Here is a 19999-nt window from a genome sequence, read left to right on the forward strand (position 1 = left end):
AAATAATGACTCACACATATCCTAAACAATTCTAAACCTTTATTTTTCTAACAAGAGTGAAAAGAAACAAAAGGCAACAGTAAAATGAAAAGTTTATACATAAACTCACGACAACTTTGTGTCTGCAATATCAATAATAATAATAATAATAATAATAATATAATTTGAACCGAGAAACAAAATAATTTGTGACAAAGTGAGATACAGTGAAGTTACCTTAATCTGCAAAGAGGGAGAGAATGAGGGAGGAAGAAAAAGAGGTCAAATTGAAAGGAATGAAACATGGAGTTAAGAGGATAGGAGTTTAAAAAAAAAAAAGAAAGAATGAAAACGCATCAGTTGGAGGAAAGGAAGGAGAAGACAAAACCAAGAGGTACAGTTATCCATTTTGGGAAAGTAGCACCAAAAACATTAATGCCTGCTTTTAACACTTCCCAAAATGTACTCAGTTTATTCAAAATGCATATCCCCTCAAAACAGCATCAAACACAAGATTCAATACAACTAAAAAAATACATGTGTAACCACGGTGCTGTTATCTACGGTCAGCTGTCAAAACTTCCTGCTGTACCTCAGCTTCAGGATCCATGCCCAAACAAAACTGTCTAAAGTAACCCATAGCTTATCCAACTTCAACCAGTGGGCTCAAGTGAAGTGAAACTGCAACTGCCGGTGCTGAGACAGGCTTCGGTTGAACTAGCATTTAATACAGTTGGGATAACATAGCATACTGACTGACCTCAGAGACAACTCTAGACCACAGACACTCCTATTCGGGTATATCCCACATCAGTCCAACACAGTCTTAATATGTTCACAGGGAAAATGGGTCCAGGGGAGGTGGAGAATAAAGTATGAGTGGGGCAGCGAGTCTGAGAAAGATGATGCGTGAAGATACGTCTGATTTAAGGATGAGACAGTGGAGTGTAGAAGAAGAGTCATCGCTCCTTTAGTGTCTGAATGCATCAATGAGGGATGAGTAGGGTACGGGGAAGGGGATGTCCTGCATCTTTCTATAGCTTGACACGGTTTTCTGGCACACAATGCTCTCTCCCTCAATTTCTCCGACTAATCCATTTCAACAGAGCTCCAGCGTTGACTATATCACAAAATCTGTCAAGAGAAAAATAAATCCGACATGTTGAATAAATTCATTATCTCATTATTATTTCCAGAAAATGAAAAGATCATACTTAAAGCAAAAACTAAATCAAAGGACTGTTACCTCTGGAGGGGTGTGAGCAGGTAAGTGAGGGGAGGGGCTGTGGCTGAGGGGACAGGTTTTCTTTGACTCAGAGGCATCCAGTGACCTTTCACCTGCCCCTTCCCCACTGCCACCCCGGTGGCTCTTTCTCTTTCTTTTGGAGTCCTTGACTCGGCCGCGGCTGGTTCGTCTCTGCTCTTCAAGCTCAATCTGAGGGAGACAGAGAGAAAGCGACAACATTAGAAAAGAAGCAACTAATGTGAAGAAAGCTCTGGAGAAATGTGAAATACCAATAAACAGCAACCCATTTCCGATTCAGACACCTGATAGTAGCATTTCAGTGTTATTTGTGAAATGATAGAAAAGCATTAGCATTGGCATAGGACAGTAAAACCCAGGACGACAATAATAGTACAACTTAATCTATGTGCATTTGTGAGAATCTATAACTATATCAAAAATTAAAGTTAACATCTTCAATAAAACCAATACCATATATGCCCTTTAAATATGAGGTTACAGTTAGGAAACGGTTAGTTTATCTCAGCTTAGCTTAGCGTAAAGACTGGACAAAGACATGGGCAAACAGCCAGTCAGGTTCTGTCCAGGTTGAAAACAATCTGCCAACCAGTATCTGTAAAGTTCACTAATTAACATGTTATACCTTCTTTGTTTAATCACTACAAAATGGGTCAAAAGAAGTTGTTGTCGCTGGTGGTGGCTGCATATCTTCCATACAGACACGAGTGTATTATTGGTCGTCTGGTCTTGCTCTCATTAAGAAAGTGAGTAATTATATTCCTTTAAGGACTCTTCACAGACATTGGAAGGACAGATCATTTATATAATAAATCTATTATTCAGCATATCAAAATGGAACAAGGGAAGACGAGGGCTACCACCTACACCACCAACGTGACCCTGTATTAAGTAAGTAAATAGCAGCACATTTTTTGAACACACTAAAAAAATGTTATTTATAAAATGTAAATGTAAAAATGTGTAAAACTCTTGAGCTATTAGTTTTTCTTGTATACAGGTGTACTGGTGTGGCAGTATATTTTTACAGCTTGTTTTCAGTGATGGAGGGTTTTTTTCCCCCCATTGTTCAATCTAATGTTACATGTTTTATGTCTGTCTTTGGTTAAATTGACACCATGTTGGATATGAGTCCTCATTTTAACTTGGTGGTTTGCTGATTCAAAATAGACCAGAGTTCCTTTTCCTGACCTGAATCAGTGTGTGCAGAGTTTCTCTGGGTGGAACAGAGGAAGCTTGGAGGACCCTGTGGATGATGTGCGTCTGGTCCAAAGACACCTCCAGCAGATCTCCCTCCAGCTGTAGCTCTTCCAGCCGGACCCTGGTGGCTGGGGAAATCTCCACTACCTGTCCTTTTAGCACAGGCAGCAGGGGCAGCAGAGACCCCACGCCTAAGAATTGAACACAGACAAAATGCTGTCAGGACTGGTGCCTGTGGGACACGGTGCATGACCCATTATGTCATGCATGTTATTTTGAGATTAGCACACAGTCCTACCTGTAACATTTGACTTCTTGCTGATGCCATTTTCACATCCAGCCTGTGGGCAAACAAGCATTGTGTAAAACAGGCAAGATGGATACAGTACGAGTATAAGTCTGAAGTAGAATTGAAATTATTAGATTAATATCTTCAGCTGTCAGAGCGTGTGGTTAGTCAGTTAAACAGTTTGCAGCTGGTAGTCTATATTTTGTTTCACATTAAAATAAAGAGGAAGAAGAATAGGGTGTTAACCTGAGTGCCGTTGCTTTCCTTGGTGTTCTTTTTAGGTGAGTTCTCCTCAGTCAGATCAATGACTCCATCCTCTCCTTCCCCTCCCTCGGAGTCTGACAAAACTATCACTGAGTTCCCTTCGGTCCCCTTTTCCATGTCTTCCTCTTTTTCTGCTTCACATTGGAGAGTCTCTTTGAGTTCTTGCAGCTTCTGAAGAGCCTGCTGCAGCTCTGACGTCTCCAGCGCCTCTTTGGCTCGGCCTTGCCAGGTGATGGCCCTCTCCGTGAGACACTGCAGTGCCTCTCCTTCAGGCAGACGCACTGGCAGCCTCTGCAGGGCCACAAGTAATGCCAGGATAGTCTCCAGGCGTGGGCGCCGTGACCGCTGGCACCGCGGACACAAGAAGCGCGAGTCCCAGTCCCACCAGCACAGAGGGTTAATTGGTGGTCCAGGGGAGGGGAGCATGGAGGGGAAGGGAACGCAGCCACCATGGAACCAGTCCTTACACAGATGGCAGCGGAGTTGTGGGGCACGAGGCTGCCCGGCGCACACACACACTGACTGAGGAGGGGTGGTGCAGGTGTGGTTACTGTTACCGTTCTCTTTTACAGAGTTCTCTGAGTGGCTGGATGTGTCTGTCTCCATTGCGTTGTCCCACCTCCCATTCTCCTTGTCCTCCTTGTAACTGGCAGCATTAAGTCCAGATTTACGCATGTTCAATTTCTGTAACCGCAGTAGTGCCTCCTTCTCCTGGTGCTCCCCTTCTTTAAATGCCATCACCTGGAGTCAAGGTACACAAATCAGGTTCTCTTTAACAACCAGTGTTCGGGCATAAAATGTACACATCCATAAAAACAGAATTAAATCTTACAGCGATTAAAAATAGACATGCTCAGTAAACTCACAATAGCTGCAGGGTCCCTCAGGTCCTGAGCAGAGAGGCCCAGAGTGTTGGTATCAGAATCGTCTAATGGATCATCCAACAGCTCCGTCCCATCTCGCCTCTCTCTCCTTTTTGCACACGGACATAAAACCTGCAACGGCAACACTGCAGTTAAATTCATGCTCTAATGAAGGTTGCATAACCAAAGTGGTAACGTACTGATTTAAGCACACAAGACATACATTGTTGTTAAATGTTGACAGAAAATCAATTTAAGTTTAATTTTATTTCCCCATGTCCTCCAAGTTGCCCACCTCTAGCAGACTGTGCTGACTGCTCTTCTTCAGGAAGGTCTTGCTGGCCTTGTCCCTCCAGGAGTGAGCGCTGGCCACCTGCAGTTCCAGCTGCCTCAGCTCCTCCATGAAGACTGGCAAGTCCCTTCCAATAGCCACCAGGCCCTCTAGGTCATCCAGACATGGGTAATGCTCCCCATTCTACAACAGAAAAATGAATAATAATATAACAATATGAGATAAAGTATATTTTACAGTTAAAGGCATTTCAATTTCAATTCAAGTCATGAATTATTTTTATTTATTTATTTTTTTACCTGGATTTCCTCCAAGTCTGTTACCCAGGCCCGTGCCCGTGTGAGACAGTCCTGTAAAGCCAGGATGTTGGGAAGCTTGACTGGGATAAGCTGGGCCTCATTTACAATTGCCTCCAGGGTGGAGAGAGGGTGCTTCTGCCTGGATGAACAAAACCATGACAAAGAAACTTTTGACGTCTTTGAAACAGGATAACCTGGTTATAAAATGATGACAACCTCTGCTGCAAATTAATGGTGTGACTTGTCTCTTTTACCTCTGTTCCAGGCAGATCTGTGCTTTTTCTTCCCAACGTTCTGCAATTGTGAGCAGCTCCTGAAGCTCTGCCATGGCCGTCTCTACAGACACACTCTGGGGCACGTTGCAGCCTGCCTCCATCAGGTTCCTCAACACATCCAACGTCACCTCCTGCCTCTCACCTCCTTCTGTGCCCAGGGTGCGCCTCACCTCTGCCAGCCAGTGGCCCTGTTCCTTTAGGCCCTGGAGTAAACTACACTCTGGCACCACAACAGGCAGCTTGCCACCCTGCTCCAACAACGTCTGCAATTGCTCAGCTGGTGGAGAGTCCCTCCTCCAGTCCCTGTCATTGACCAGCACTTGAGCCTGGCTCTGGAAATCCTCCACTGTCTGCAGAACCGCCTTAAAAATCACAGGGTACAAAGGTAAAGCTTAACTGCACTAAATACTGAATTTACTAAAACAAAATTTTGTAACTGTAAACCATTACAAATCAGCTTTAGCAGGATAAAATCTGAAAATGGTTTGCTCAGTGTGACATAACCTCTCACCTGCACTTCCTCCAACTGGTTCATCACACAGGGCAGGTTTTGCATCATCTCTACCAAGGATTTCAGCTCTGTCAAAGTGATCTTATTTTCACTGAAAGACAGTAATACGTAAGTGCATGAAACTAAAAAAAAGACAGGGTAAACATCAACTTTGTGCTCATTACCCTACCTGGTCTTTGAGTTATTGAGGAGTTCAGTACTTGTCTGCTGGCAGTGCTCTATGTCTTTTAGAACAGTGTTGAGTTTCCGGAGAAGTTCATTGTCTGGAAACTTTTTTTCAGCTGCTTCCATCTTCAGCATCTCCAGGTCATCAATTCCTGCAATTCAAGAACCATTTGGTCTTGCCATATTCTTTTTTTCTCACAGATTTATGTTGAAACAATGTTTAAGGGATTTCCCACCTATCTTGTTTCCCTCTTCTTGCTCAAGTGCCTCTTTTACTCTGTTAGCCCAGGAATCAAAAGACTCAGACCGAACCTTTAATCGGTGTAACATGGCTAACAACTCATCCAGGGTATATCTGTACCTGTGAAGTGACGGCAGAACAAAAAAGATTAACATAGATTTAATTAGACAGGAAATTACACTGTGGTATATTATGGCCTGTCACACACACACACACACACACACCAAAGCACACACATACACACGCATCTACACAAGAGGTGAATACCTGAGGTAGAGTTTTTCAGTGGGGCAGTTGCACAGATCCTGAGTGTGATAGAGACACACCAGACGCTCGGGGCAGTTTGAGCAGGCCAAAGCAGAAAGGAAGCATGTGGTCTTGCATTTATCACACTGTCTTTCATCATCAGGCAACAGCTCAAATGCCTCACGCTCTGCTTCAGTAATGCCCTGCAGGTACAGCACATTTATTATCAAATAAGTATTTTTTTAAATTATTATTATTATTATTATTATTACTACTTTTTTTAAACAATCAGATCTTTCCCCATATCCTCATAAGAATGCTAATGCAAATTTGAGATGATACCAAATTGAACTATTATTCACTTACACAGATAAAATTGATAAATGGAGAAACTTTCATTAAGATCTATTTATGTCTTACCCTTTCCATCAGACCCTTCCGCAGCTTCCTCTCTTCCTGAACAATAATGAACATTTCCCGATGTGTAGCTGCAGCCAGGTTAAGATCTAGTTTCTCTGGACTGGCTGCCATTTTACAGGTGAGCTCCTCGTGGGAGAAAACGCAATACCTCCTTAGACGGCGGTAGTGCTCAATACAGGAACGGCCAGCAGGCAGCTAAGAGGGAAAGAGAGAGAGGAATGATCTTGATCATGCCGCCTTGTGACTGATGTGAAATGACAGCTTGAGACAGATGGTGTAAACAGACGTACCCAGTCTGCAGTGCAGAAGTTGACAGCTTCAGCAAAATTATATCCCTGATTGAAGCCACTGTGGTAGGCTCTGGGGAAGGTGATGACGAACTCACCAGCACACTGGTTGGTGCGTACAACCTGACAATTAGAAATAGAGAGGTAAGACAACTTTCTAATGAAGCATATTACTGCTGGTGAACATGTGTTTTTGTGAGACGGACCGGGACACCGTGAGACATCAAGATATTGGGGTTCATGATGGTAACCAGCTGGTGCAAGAGGTCAGGCTGAAACTCAAACAGCTCTGGCGTCAGCTTCTTCATCACCTCCTCAAGTCGCTCAGCTGCCACAGAGGGAACTCCATACCATGTCTTGGGTTCACCCCTGGAGATAATAGATAGATGGGAAGTAAAGAACACAGAGAAGGTTACGTTCTTTCACTTAAAACACTGTTTCACCTTAGCCTCTCTACATTAAAAACTGCAATAATTTTCAGCCCATTATATACGACCCATCACAAACACATAAGAAGCATGTGTACCAGTGCAGGTAGTTGATGGAGTAGCTCCAGTGATCCTCAATGTGCCAGCAGAAAGCCGAGAACACCATTCCGACGTAAAGCCATGGCACCTTCATCCCAGAGATGTCTCCATTAATATGGCACAGGAGTGACTGCTCCAGCACGGGCATCACATTCAAGTTCCAGCCACAGCGAGCGTATTCCTGACAGAAGGAAAGAGGGTGAACTAAAAATGAACACTGGGCTATGATTATGAGCATATTACAGGTACCATCTTTGATGAAAAGTCTACACAGTAACCAAGAGCTATGCTTTCATTTTTAGGGCTTCTGTTGTGTTCCTGCTCATCCATGAAAACTGATTCCTGATTCCTATTCTTCACATATTATTTGAAGCCAAACTATGTTGAACATAAAACTTGAGCTGAGCAGGAAATAATAAATGGCATCTTTCACTATTTTTCTGACATTTCAGAGACAGAACGGTTAATCAATCCATTAAAAAAAAAGTAATCGGCTGAATTGATAATCACGTAATCGTTGTTTTGCCCTCTGAGCAAATCCCAGTTTTCTTTTCAGCAGAATTAGGCAGCCATACACAATGATTTGTCATTTCATTTTCACCCTAACCCTAACTCACTGTTCTCTGTTAGTACTCTCAGAAAGTGTGCAGTTAAGTTTATGTTAATACAAACATGTTTTCAAGAGCATCACTGAAGCCACATTATCATACTGTATTTAAAATTTACTCATGGTAGTAGTTGATAATCTAAAGCATGTTGCTCTATCCAGGACTGTGATTCAAGCATTTTTTTAATTTAACAAAAACTGCTGAAGTTACAACAGAAAACAACCACGCACATACCTCCTCTTCCTTTGTGAGCTTCCTCTTGCCATTGTTCATCGGGAAGCCACTGCCAAACTCTTTGGAGTGTATGTCCGCTCCGTACTCCACAGTCACGTCTTCCTCAATACTACTGACTAACCTCCAGAACTCTCTCTCCACAAGCTCAGTGGGAACCATCTACATGGACAAAAAACACACAGGCTTCAGATTAGTCTCTCATTTTATCACCACTAAAGCCAGAGCCGTGCTTCATAATGAATGGGTGCACTTACATGGACAGGCATGTTGAAGTAATCTGCTTTAAAGGTGTCGGCCATTTCCCCAAAACTCTGCAGAGTGTACTCTCGTGTAGCTTGTTCAAAGCCAAATGCTTCTGCTGGCTTCTTGCACTCCTGAAAGTGAGAAAATCCAAACAGAAAGAAGCGTTGTGGGTTAGGAGAAACCTAACAAAGCACGCCATGAACTTTACTGGCACAAACAAGTGCTTACTTACCTCTGCTACACACTTCGGACATCGCCAGTTGCCTTTGGGAGGATCAGTGAGTGGGGGTAGTAGACAGTAGGTGTGGTAGTTGTCATCACAGCCATCACACAGCAAGAGTTTCTCGTCATCATCTCCCCGACCACACATTCGACACACAAAAGAATCCACCTTTAAAAACAGTGACAAGATCAGATCTAGATCCTGGACCCAGATGAGTGATGGTGGAGCACTGCTGACCTGCTTTAGCACAGATAAAATTCACAGGCTTATCTTATGGGGAAAAAGACGTCACTATTCTGTTATTGACAAAAGCGCTGAAATCACAATAACAAGTAATAAAGAGCACAGTGCTTTGTGTCTACAGCTCAGTAAAATCATTTGATTTCTTGTGGGAGTTTATCAGAGATTTATTATAAGAGTGGATAACACTGCATTCAAAATGTTTTTGTCCAGCTTTCTCAGTTTTCTTTTCATATTCTACTCAACTTCATTATTGTATCAACTGACTGCCATTTGATCTACTTACACACTGCGGGTTGTTGAGGTTACGCCTAAGCCTCATCGTCATTTTGGTGCAAGGTCTATTTGTATCATCTTCTTCCTCATCGTTGTCTTTCCCATCCTCTTCCTCTGGTTCTTCTTTCTTCACTTCTGTCTTAACTGTGATGCTCTGGGGAGGCAGTTGGGGACTAGATGTGCACCCTTCACTCTGCTTCTCTTGAGGCTCCAGTGGCTCCGTTTTGACTGAGGTATCACCAGCAGCAGCTGACACATTGTCTTTGATGGTAACAGTCTGAGGCAGCTCGTCTAAAAAGGAGAGCATGGAGTGTTCAGAATCAAAGGTTGTTATCACAGACAGCGGATTCTTTACAGTGCAGGGCTCCAAAATGGCTGAGCAGTTTCATCTAAACAAAAACAAGTTCTCCAGAGCTCACAGATGACTTGACTGAGCCAACAATAGAGGACTTGAGTCATTCTGAAGTTACTGCTTGAGCTGCATCAAACAAACTGTTGTGTTGCTACCACATTTCAAGGTTTCTCAACGTTACTACTGCCAAACTTTTAAGCTCTTTAACTAAATGTGTCTATGAATTTGGTAGAATTAGGCTCTTACCCTTCTTCCTGATGCCTTTATCCCTCGCCACCAGTCCAAGTCCCATCATCTTCGGTCCTGCACCATAGATCTGCAGCTTCTTTAGCTCTGGGTTCTTTTCTATGTCTTCCTCTGTTGGTTCAGGCTGCATAAAATAACACTTTAATCATTAAAGGATAGACATACCACAGCTCCTCTCCAAAGCACACAGAGCAAAGCAAGGGTCTAGGCCAAATGCAGTACGAACAGCTAAACCATGAGAGCGTAGCAGTGCATCACAAGAAGGGATTGTGCTAGGTTAGGAAAAGTAAGGAAAAGTTAGCCTACACCACAGTGAAAGCTTCAAGGACCCACCACTATAACACACAATCATCAGCAGTTGCAACCATACAGTTAGCGTAAAGTGTTATCAGTTAATTTAGGCTCATTTATCATAACTGACACAGTACTCTGGAAATATTTCATGGAAAAAAGTTAAATAAAGAAAAAATAAACATGACTATGTCCACGTTGAACAACCACTCCTCTTTGATTTTTTTTGTAACGCGAGTTTGATGTGTTAACAGTAGCTGAATCTGTAGCAATACGACCATTAAGCAGGGCTATAGCAGTAGCTGCCACAGTCTGGTCTTAAGATATTTTTCTGTTATCTTGGGCTTATGGTGTTTGGTTTCGATTAATCTATTTTTTTCCTTTAGTTCCCAGCATCTTGCGCTGACTGCTCTCATAACAGACTGGAGAGGCTCCTCTGCTGTCCCCCCTTCTCCTGTCCTTAGTATCACTTACCATTGTTCTGTCAGTACTACATCTGGTAAAGATTATTTTCCATCGTGTGTCTTTGCCATGTAACAAGTAAACTTCAACCTCATTTTAGACACAGAGGTTTTTACACAAATGCATGGACACACAAACAACTAGCTTAGATTGTTAACAGTGTACTGAAACATTTTGATTAGGATATAATTACATTTTTTGGGTCAGAATTGTTTCCTGTTTCAATCACATGTCAAACTTTACTAGTCCAAAAAGAACTGAACTTAGTTAGCATATTCACGTCATAGTTGACGCTCACTATGAACAATAGTGAGACAGCATGAAGAATATTAAAAATGGGAACTGCTGTTTTGACCTCAGCTGACCTCATTTACCCTTTTGTCAATCTTGAAAATGTTTAGATTTGGAGAGCTCTGCCATTGCTGCGTCCTTCTGGAAAAGCAGTGTTAGGGGTACGGTTCTTTAAAATGAGCACAAACCTTTTATATTACACTGGCTAACATTCTTGTGTTAACCTCCCCTCCCCCGCTGACTCATATACATAACTAATTAGACTCAACCATTACATAAAAACTGGGTTTAATTTCAGCTCGTTCACAACTATTTGTTAATATTAGCATCAGAAGCTATCATCATAGCTGTGTAAAACAGCCAGTTGATTGTGGACAGAACACTGCTTATTCAACAAGTGTTGAGAAATTGTTTGTATTGTCTCATTACTGGCAGATTTTGTTTCATGTACGGTTAACAAGCATTATCGGTTTTGACTTGAGTAAAATGTAACGTCAAGTCCATTTCATTCTCTCCCCTGTGGCCTCTGCTCTTTTGTCTGCTCTGTGTGTGTTTGTGTGTGTGCACTTGAGGAGCTCAGCCATACCCTTATGTAAACAGTGATTGACAGAGAGCAGAAGAGAGAGACGTAGAAACCAACACTCAGAGACACGTCTTGTGTGCTGTTTCTAGTCTGCAGCATGCTCCACATTATTGGCTGATATTTTAGTATCAGAACAAAAATAATAATTTCTTACATATCAAATAATAGATCATCCTCGAATATATTGCTCACCCCTACTTTTTTTATTAATTAGCTTATATTAAGACCCTAGTAAAACCAGTTACACAGTTTAAGAACCACAGTTATGGTGAATGCTTTGTTATTTTAGAGTTCATCCCCTGCAGTATAATTTTGGAACAGTTATTACATTTCAGTTTCACTATTTTCTTTTGAAGTTTGGCCACAGTTTTGGGCACTAATTTCAGTCAGCCATATGATTGCAAACATTGGCAATGTAAACGGAAAAACAGATCTTAACATAACTTTCAGAAATCAGCCAGAAGAACTACAAAGCACAAAATCGGGTCTAAATTCATGATTTTTATATATTTTGAACAGGTTACTTCTCAGAACCTCATCTCTGAACTTCCATTTGAGGCACTTTCATGTTGGAAGTTTAGTCCTAATCTGGTAGAATTTCTAATAATAATTTGACCATGTGAACAGTTTTTTCACTCAAATGTACACACTGGTAGTCCATGTGTAGTCAGTACACAACCCGTATTCCCGCAGCACGAAACTTCTTGCATGTCATGACAACATTATTGGTGAGATTCACAGGATACATACAATGTCATAAAAGATGCCATTCAAGATTCTATTCCCAAGTTAGTTTTTGACTTTGCCGCTTGTATGTAGTTGCACCTTCAGTCATGCAGATGTTACTCTGGTTGCCCATATACTGTTCTACATATTCCTCGCACAGAAAATTGACTAAGGGACTATGCATGTGACATGGGGACTGAAAACAGTAGACAACAAAGGAGAACACTAGGACTTGATAGTGGGGGGCAGTCAACAATCAATAGTGTTTGGTCTCAAATAGGCAAACCAAGAGAGACCAACAACAATTATACGTGCAAAAAGGTGGTAGTCCAGTGCTTCAGACCCTCAACATTTTACCATCTGTCATCATATAGTGCTCTGTAACCAAAAGCCTATTAAATGAAACCTGCTAGGGTCTTCTGTGTGATTGCACCCAAAAGAGAACGCATGCAGCCACAGTCTGAGCTGCTGTAGTGAGACAGCAAGGCAAAACAGCAAAAGTGCAAAGGCAACACAGACAGCCAACCAAGTCACGTACAACCACAGAGAAAGAGAATGAGTGAAAGAGAGACAGCTAAAGAACACATCAGCCAAACAACCGGACAACAAAAATGTTTGGCAGTTTAGGGTAAAGTGGATGTTTCTTCAAGAGCCTACTGTGGACTGTGCCATTTAGGATGTCTAAAATATGAGTTCTCAGCAACTTTGGCACTGGGATCCAAAGTTACTTACATTCATAACTTTAATTCATTTTCTGTCTATACTATAATGACTACAACCACAATGACAAGTTCCCAAAACACCTTTGTCCAACATGAGAGTACATGCTCTCAATTTTTAAATAAAAGATCTGTTCATGAAGAACATACACCTTAAATAAAACAGAGAGAATAGGCCAAGGAACTCTCCCTCTCTTTGCTCATTGTCTGTTCTACAAATCAAAGTGCACATATTGTTATAATGCCACAAAGAGTTTGATGGCAATAGTTATGTGACCCTATTATGGGTTGCCACCCCCAACACATCAGGGGTATGACTGCATGTTAATGAAAATGTTTTAGTGGTTAGTTAAAATAAAAAAAACATCTAGACAACTTCAGAAGGGGTGAGGTGGCCTAGGAAAAGAGGCAGGAAGAGAGCAGGGGCGGAAGGTGAGCTCATATGCTCAAGAGGCAGTACCGCAGAGATGAGTTGAGAGCCAGTGGTGAGAGGATGGGGGGCCAGATCCTCTGGACCCTGCAAGGGGAGACAATAACAGCAACAATAAACTAAGACAAGAGGAAAAAAGGAGATGAGAGAGGAAGGGAGAGAGCCTGGGGAAAACAGCCACAAGTTGTAGGAAAAATATCACTGGGACACATTATAAGAAAAGGGTTACATCTGATGTAGGATATATTACGTCCAATAGGAAACTTTGTGGAACTGGATACTAATCAGTCCAGCAATTTTTTTTGCGTTTCTGGGAAATCTTTGCATCAAGGTTACTTTTGTTTACACGTCAGTCTGATCAACCAGTATGTTGCCAGAAATTTACTGACACATTTCAATGTTTTCTGATTCAAGTTGAAAAATTAAGATACATTAAATGCTGTTTGGAAAAAAAACAATGATGTTCTAATCTTGACCCCGTAACTTGCCACCAACAACTGATGGGTGATTCTGCTGTAGCACCAACATGACTTATTTGAAATGGGGCAGCTTTGGAACCAAACAGAAATGAGGCTGGATAGATGTTTTTGGTTGTGGGTTTTCAGTATTGCATGCTAGCTGGCTACAGACATGTTACTGAAATAAGCTGTCTAACCAGTGGCAACGAAGAAAAATTATCTAGTAGATCTGAAATTTTTGTAAGTTATGATAAATGGCTATTATTCACAACTGGAATTCCTAAAAATGTGCTCAACTGTTGATGAAGAAATTATAAAACCTCATCATAACATCCATTATAAGCTATGCATTTTATGGATTTCATACGGAAGCCCATTACTTATAATTGCTTTGGTACTTGTCAGTTATTGCATTGTCTGTTGACAAACTTGCATCAAAGTTTTGTTCCTTTCAATTCTGCATATAACTAATTATGCCACACGAAAACAATGTATTCCAGCATAAGAAATGAAAGAACTCAAATCCATTGGTGAGCATTATGCACTCTGAGTATGAAGAGTTCATTAAAAACCTGGGGGGAGGGTGGGGGGTTTTAAGAGTAGAAAATGAATCAGCATTAGCTTGCATGTAACAAGCATGAGATAACAGAATGTAGGCTAGTCCAGATGTTGTGCTGTGTATAGGCAATATTAATGTTAAAGGAAGTTTTGTAAAACTATGTGGCTTATGAAAGAAACAGCTGTGTGTCTACTTCAGTGATGGAATAAAGCAGCAGAAACAAAGCAGAGAACAAAATAAGTTATGGAGCAGAGAGCAAAAACAGCAGAATTGAGCACAGATGCATGGTGGGATGGAGAATAAGCAAGCTGGGATGCGCTGTGAGTGCAGTCACACTTTACCAACGCTACACTAACTCATGCACCAGGGCACATGGATAAGCACAGAAAAACAGTTAACAAGACAGTATGATACACACTAGAAGACTGTCATCCAACACCTGTGTAGATTGTTAGCTTGACCTTTTGTTAGCCTTTCATGGTTGAAACTCTGTCGCTATTCATGTGGCTGATGAGCAGGGAGATATTAAACTATGAAATGGTACTAAAACCTAAAATGTTAACAAGCATTATAAGAGAATACCAGTCTACTATGTTTGTGGTTCAGTCCAGATCACCAAATAACATCTACTATACGCTGTTAAAAGTCAATTACAACATCAAAACACGCTGTACTTGCTGTAGTTTGCACATTAAGTAGGGGAAGTTCAATTTATATTAAAATAAAACCGTAGTTACATTACTAAAAATATTCAGACAACAGATACAGATAATATCATCAGTGGCAATGATTTTGATATGTGATTCCAAGTCCTGTGGGAAACCCTCACTGCCTGAATACCTAGTGGTTAAATTCATGTGAAGGTTGAAATGCTCACCTTAAATAAAGTGACACTGCTGAAAGGCAATCCTCCTTAACAGTTCAGTTGCGTCAAACCAACGCAAGGTTTGTGGTCTTCAAAAGCAGCTATATTACACAAATATTTTGTTTCTCTCACATGAATCCTTTTCTGGGCTTGATTTTGAGGCGGCAAGGTGCATTTGGAAATATCAATGAAAACCCTGTTTAACCAAATTTCAGTACACTGACACTGAGGTATGCAAATTTATTGAAAGACAAGTAAGGATGGGTACTCTCACTCACATCTGGCTGGCAGCGGTTTGCTCTGCGCCCATAACTGCTCATTTTGGATGGCTGCACAGACTGTCGCAGGGGGATGGAGTGGGGCTTGTACTCTTTATCCACATCTTCACCATCATAGTGCTTTGGCTTGCAGTGCTAGACATGACATAAACAAACAGAATCTAATAACAGGTAACCTACCAAAGTAAGATTAATTCATCATATAGTGACTAAGAAACTCTCCACAGATTGACTCATTGTATGAACTGATCATGCTGGTAACACAGAGGGGAGGGGATACCGGCAGGCTGGCACCAGACTGGAACATTTCAAATGGGTAGACGATCCTCTCGTAGTGTGAGCGCAGCAGAGAACCTATATTCTTGCCTGGAGGGTAGCCAAGCCGCTGGGCCACACGAGCCCAGCGCCGTTCCTTACAGACCATCTCAAAACCTCCTTCATCTGTCACGATCTGGAACACAACCAGAGTTTCAGACGGTTTTTAGCAAATCGTAGACAAGAAACGAAAGAACTACACTTTAAAATGCATTTTCTGAGTGAAAACAATTCAGTACACACTCACCTTTGACAGGCTGAAAAGATCAAGGATGCGCCTTTCAATATGTGGGATTTTCAAGGAGGACCCCTGGATCTCCCAAAACCTGGCGATGCGGTCCAAATAATTAAGTTTCACTCTGGTCTCCGCCTAAAATCAAATGCATGAGGGACCATCAACATTACTATTGCAAGTTCCATGAACAAATTCAATCATCTGTCAACAATGTACAATATTAAGGGAGAAAAGACAAACTTACCTCCAGCTCATTAAGCCTTTGGATGCGGGGTGTGAATCGGAAGCTATCCAGCTCCACTGAAAATGGTGGTTGCCAGTCCTGTGTGGGAGCAAAGACATACAATTAAACTTGTAAGTCTAAATGCCGACCTCTATCATTCAGGAAGCTTACTCAAAAACAATAAATGCAAATGCACATAGGAAATTAATGAGATAAATGAGATGGTGGGCTTAGTTTGGGTTTAACCTTGGTTTAACTCTGGCTTTCAGCTTGAACCAGTAAGGATAACCAAGGTTGCCTTCTAAAGAGCAAGTGGAGTTCACAACTGGCTCTTTCTCCAACGATTCCCTACACCCTCTCCCTTCTCACTTCCACTCCGTTTGCATGCTCGTGTGGAGCCATATTAAGTGCACCCCAATCTAAATACCAAATAGTCGGGAGGGGAAGTGGGTTATTAAACCCTGTGAGTCTACATAGATGTTGACTAACTGACCACATGAAGTGCCTGTACTTTGTTCATCATGGAACATGTGCCATATACATTTACGAGCAACACCTCTACAAAAATGTACTCGTAAGCTGCTCAACCTAAGATACACATTTAATATTGTCTTAAGGGAAAAGAGAGGGAAGTTAGCCCCCCTAAAGCTTAGAGAGAGGTGCTTCATTCAGTTGTGAGCGTGACTACAGAGTTACACTCCGTGAGAGAGTGGGAGTAGAGAGAGTCTAGTTTGAGAAAGGCCTAATTTCTGACAGATCAATTCTGAGGAAATTATAATTCCTACAAGATGTTGATAGAAAAAATGTCATATTGTCAGTAATGTGACTGTACAACTACTTTATGTATAACCTTACGCTCATGTCCACCATGCCCTAAAGATAAGCAGTAAAGAAAATAACTTCTTATAGCTGTAGATTTATTTGTTTTTGTAGTTCATTTTTATGTTAATATTCAAACCTGCTGACTCATTATTTTTACATACATTGGTCAAGTATATATTGTTTTGTTTGTACATTTTTATGAATAGTTCATTATGTTTAGAATATTACAAGCAAGCAGGCATTGCTGATGCAGCACAAGCTGTCCAAGTTTAAGAGGCTGGCTCTGAAATGTTTCTTTGCAAATGCATCACAAAAAGAAACCATCAGAGGAGTGAATGATGAATGAAATGATGTTTTGCTGCCTTTTCATCTTGTTTTGTTGTATCTGGGCGATGCGTGCACATAACACATCCGCAGTTGAGGTGAAAAATCAATAGGTAATAAAAAAAAAAAAATCTATCCAACTTAATGATAGCTGGTTTACTCCATCTTTCTGTATTCTTTCCCTCTTGCCTCTGCTGGGTGTCATCATGTGTCTTCAATTTATCTGTCGTTTCAAATAGAAAGCCCTCTAAAGAGTTTCGTAATTGCGACTTTATAAAATTTGTGAAAGGGAAACACTGATGTTTTGTTTAGCCTGCTGACTAAAAAAGCCTGACAAAGAATAACTAGGAAAAATGGAGAGCTGTGTGATTCATGTCACCAGAACTGATGGAGCCTCTCAGGTGATTGGTGAAACATCTTCAAGACTACAACAGCAAGTCCATATGGACCAAATATTTCTACATGTATACTTTAAACCCTCTGCATGCTCCACATTACACACAGAACACATAGAGCATGCCATATCTTCAATATAATCCAAGCATAAGCAAATATTTACTGGTGGAGGTCGAATTTTGCAGATTCCAGACTTCTCTGCAATTGGACGTATCTTGGCAATGTAGCCCAGGGGATCCTGAAACTCTTCCCATGATGGCTCAAATACTGGACACTCCGGAGGTGGTACAAACTCTTCCCCTTCCATTGCCCTGTCAACAGGAAGATTGACAACACAATACAAGTTAATGAACTCTAGCAGACTCACTAATCACATCATACAGCATCCTAGAAAGCATTTAAAATATGTAAATCTTGCTTTTAGTATGTAGAGAACAACTTAAAACCATAAAATCTTCCACAAATTGAAAGTCACTTCTTTATAACTTAATGACCCCCACACACTGTGCGACAGTTAAAAGCAGTGTAAAGCCAAAAAGTTGTGAGAAATGGATACTTAAGTATGTTCATTGGCCAGCATGTTGTATTCAGAAATTACATTTACATAACACATGCATTTCAACAAATGTTCCTAATGACAGCAAGCTAAGACAAATTACTTGTGGATACAAATTCAGTTTTATAAAGGCGATTTAAAGTTTAATATGTAAATTGGACCTCTGTATGAAAAAATAAAAAGCATGTTATACACTTACTACATAAAAGTATCGCATTTGTTAACTCTTGCCAAATCATTACTTCCTGGCCTATCGCAGCACTGTAAATTTTCCAGCTTTATATGTGTAACAGTTAGTTCCTCCATTTGCTTCATGGTAATTTTACCCAACACTTTAAGTAGTAGTCAATAATAAAAAACATTGGGAAACTCAGAATGAGGATTTTTTGTCCCCAAAGTGATCCTTGTTAAAACCCCCTCCCCCAACACCAGACACAACAAAACAAATGCCATGCTCTAGTGAACCAACAAGGCCCAATTGGAAAAGGGGCAACAGTTCTAAGTGATGCGTTTTCAACTGCAGTAAAGAACAACAATCAAATTATTTAAATACAGAGGTCATGGCAACATTTATGTATGCATTTGAGCAATAAGCACTGCTTTGTGCAATTTGCAGGTCTAAGAGTTAAAGAAGAGTATTTTGCCATGGGGCTCGCCTTGTAAAAGTCATTCCAAAAATCAAAAGAATTTGATGCTGGGACTTCAGTGACATGTATCACAACTATTTGATTCTTAATAGGCCTCCAGACAAACAATGGCGTGGAGGCCATGAACCCTGAGGTATAGAAGGCCATGAAGGCATCACTTCTCGCAAGTGGGCTGGGCTAGATTAATTGGTAAGCTTTAGCGAGACATATGACAACAAAAACACAATTACTCGATTATAGAAGCGAAATTGTCGCGCTTGGATGTCTGTGTTTTTACAATCACTATAATACAAATAAATGTTAGCTGACAACTGTTAGCTACTAGCTACTAAACTTAGAAGAACTGGCTTTAAAACTAACCTTACCTTCCAGCGACAGCCATAACAAGAAAAATGAGGAAATACAGAATGCCCCTAATTCAGTTATTTATAGTGGATTAGCCAGGTGTCAGTCATTTCTCCTCTTCGGACAATGATGAAGACTATTTGTATCTATTGTTCATCTATCAGAGGCGATTCCACCGCTGGTAGCTAATGTTAGCATCGAGGCCTCCACTGTTTCTCAGCTCAGTCCCATAGCCTCCCACGGTTTTAGGTAACTAGCTAGCATTATTTAGCTAACGTTGACTGGGTGGCTGAGAAAACTAAGTCAACAGTATAACCGCAGGCAAGCCAACCTCCATGCTCAAATCGACGCTAGCAACTAGCTAGTTAACGTTACTCTTACATATGTATATGAAAGAAGAAATTCCACATGCGGTTATTTGTTGACCCGTTTAGACTACAATGTATCGTTGTATTCCCGTGACTGACCCGAAGACACCTCGATGTCCCGGGGTATGATAGGGCTGGTGGCCGCTCTTCTTCTTCTGTTGTTGTGTTGACTGGTGGTTAGCTAACGTTGGCCAGCTGTGCTCGGTCCAGTTGGCTAGCTACCGCTGCTAGCAAAGTTGACCGTTTCAGCCTCGGTTCTCCATATACTCCGTTCTGCCAGACGACACGGCTTCAAAACATGGATGGTAGGTGTTTGTTTAATAGCAAACGAGAGTCTCAAACTTTATCAATTACGTCGTTATCAATCATTTTCCGACCAACATCATCACTCTCTTCAGGCCATCCTATCTTTCTTGACGAGACGCCATCTTAGCTTTTTCTCACGACCGAAGTACAACCTCACATCTTCACACCACGTCCGTCACGTTTACTCCCTGAAAGTAGTACCCACGTACGCAAATCGTAGTCATGTAATTACAGCATCAGCTGTGGTAGAAGTACA

At 41.3% G+C, this 19999-nt stretch overlaps 1 protein-coding gene across 3 annotated transcripts; it reads right to left on the reverse strand.

Moving 5' to 3' along the window:
- Positions 1 to 19: 19 nt before the first annotated feature.
- kdm5c (lysine demethylase 5C) lies at positions 20 to 19925 on the reverse strand. Of its 3 annotated transcripts, none has more exons than XM_071477034.1 (29): positions 19537 to 19925; positions 17685 to 17832; positions 16001 to 16078; positions 15769 to 15891; positions 15487 to 15657; positions 15207 to 15341; positions 13077 to 13133; positions 9545 to 9668; positions 8957 to 9237; positions 8440 to 8598; positions 8219 to 8338; positions 7965 to 8123; positions 7122 to 7303; positions 6802 to 6964; positions 6599 to 6718; positions 6309 to 6503; positions 5910 to 6091; positions 5638 to 5762; positions 5406 to 5553; positions 5237 to 5327; positions 4705 to 5087; positions 4451 to 4589; positions 4155 to 4334; positions 3863 to 3991; positions 2979 to 3737; positions 2742 to 2784; positions 2435 to 2634; positions 1226 to 1414; positions 20 to 1113 (listed from the first exon to the last, which is right to left on the reverse strand). In XM_071477034.1, exons 2-29 carry the CDS (start codon positions 17826 to 17828, stop codon positions 1105 to 1107), a joined length of 4788 nt encoding a protein of 1595 aa, XP_071333135.1. In that variant the 5' UTR covers positions 17829 to 17832; positions 19537 to 19925; the 3' UTR covers positions 20 to 1104. The 3 variants fall into 3 exon arrangements, with proteins under 3 accessions (XP_071333135.1, XP_071333134.1, XP_071333136.1); XM_071477033.1 differs by lacking the exon at positions 19537 to 19925 and adding an exon at positions 19090 to 19508; XM_071477035.1 differs by lacking the exons at positions 13077 to 13133; positions 19537 to 19925 and adding an exon at positions 19090 to 19508.
- Between the last annotated feature and the right edge of the window lie 74 nt (positions 19926 to 19999).

This window comes from Trachinotus anak, unplaced genomic scaffold (genome assembly GCF_046630095.1).
Source record: "Trachinotus anak isolate AG129_WGS33_773 ecotype Australia unplaced genomic scaffold, CSIRO_AGI_Tana_v1 ptg000004l, whole genome shotgun sequence".
Lineage (NCBI taxonomy): Eukaryota > Metazoa > Chordata > Actinopteri > Carangiformes > Carangidae > Trachinotus > Trachinotus anak.

Excerpts from the sequence above, each read along its gene's own strand:
- kdm5c (XM_071477033.1), bottom strand. Across the intron at positions 8,339-8,439 it reads GTCCGAAGTGTGTAGCAGAG|GAGTGCAAGAAGCCAGCAGA; the intron begins GTAAGTAAGCAC and ends TCTCACTTTCAG. Across the intron at positions 6,719-6,801 it reads TGATGTCTCACGGTGTCCCG|GTTGTACGCACCAACCAGTG; the intron begins GTCCGTCTCACA and ends TCTAATTGTCAG.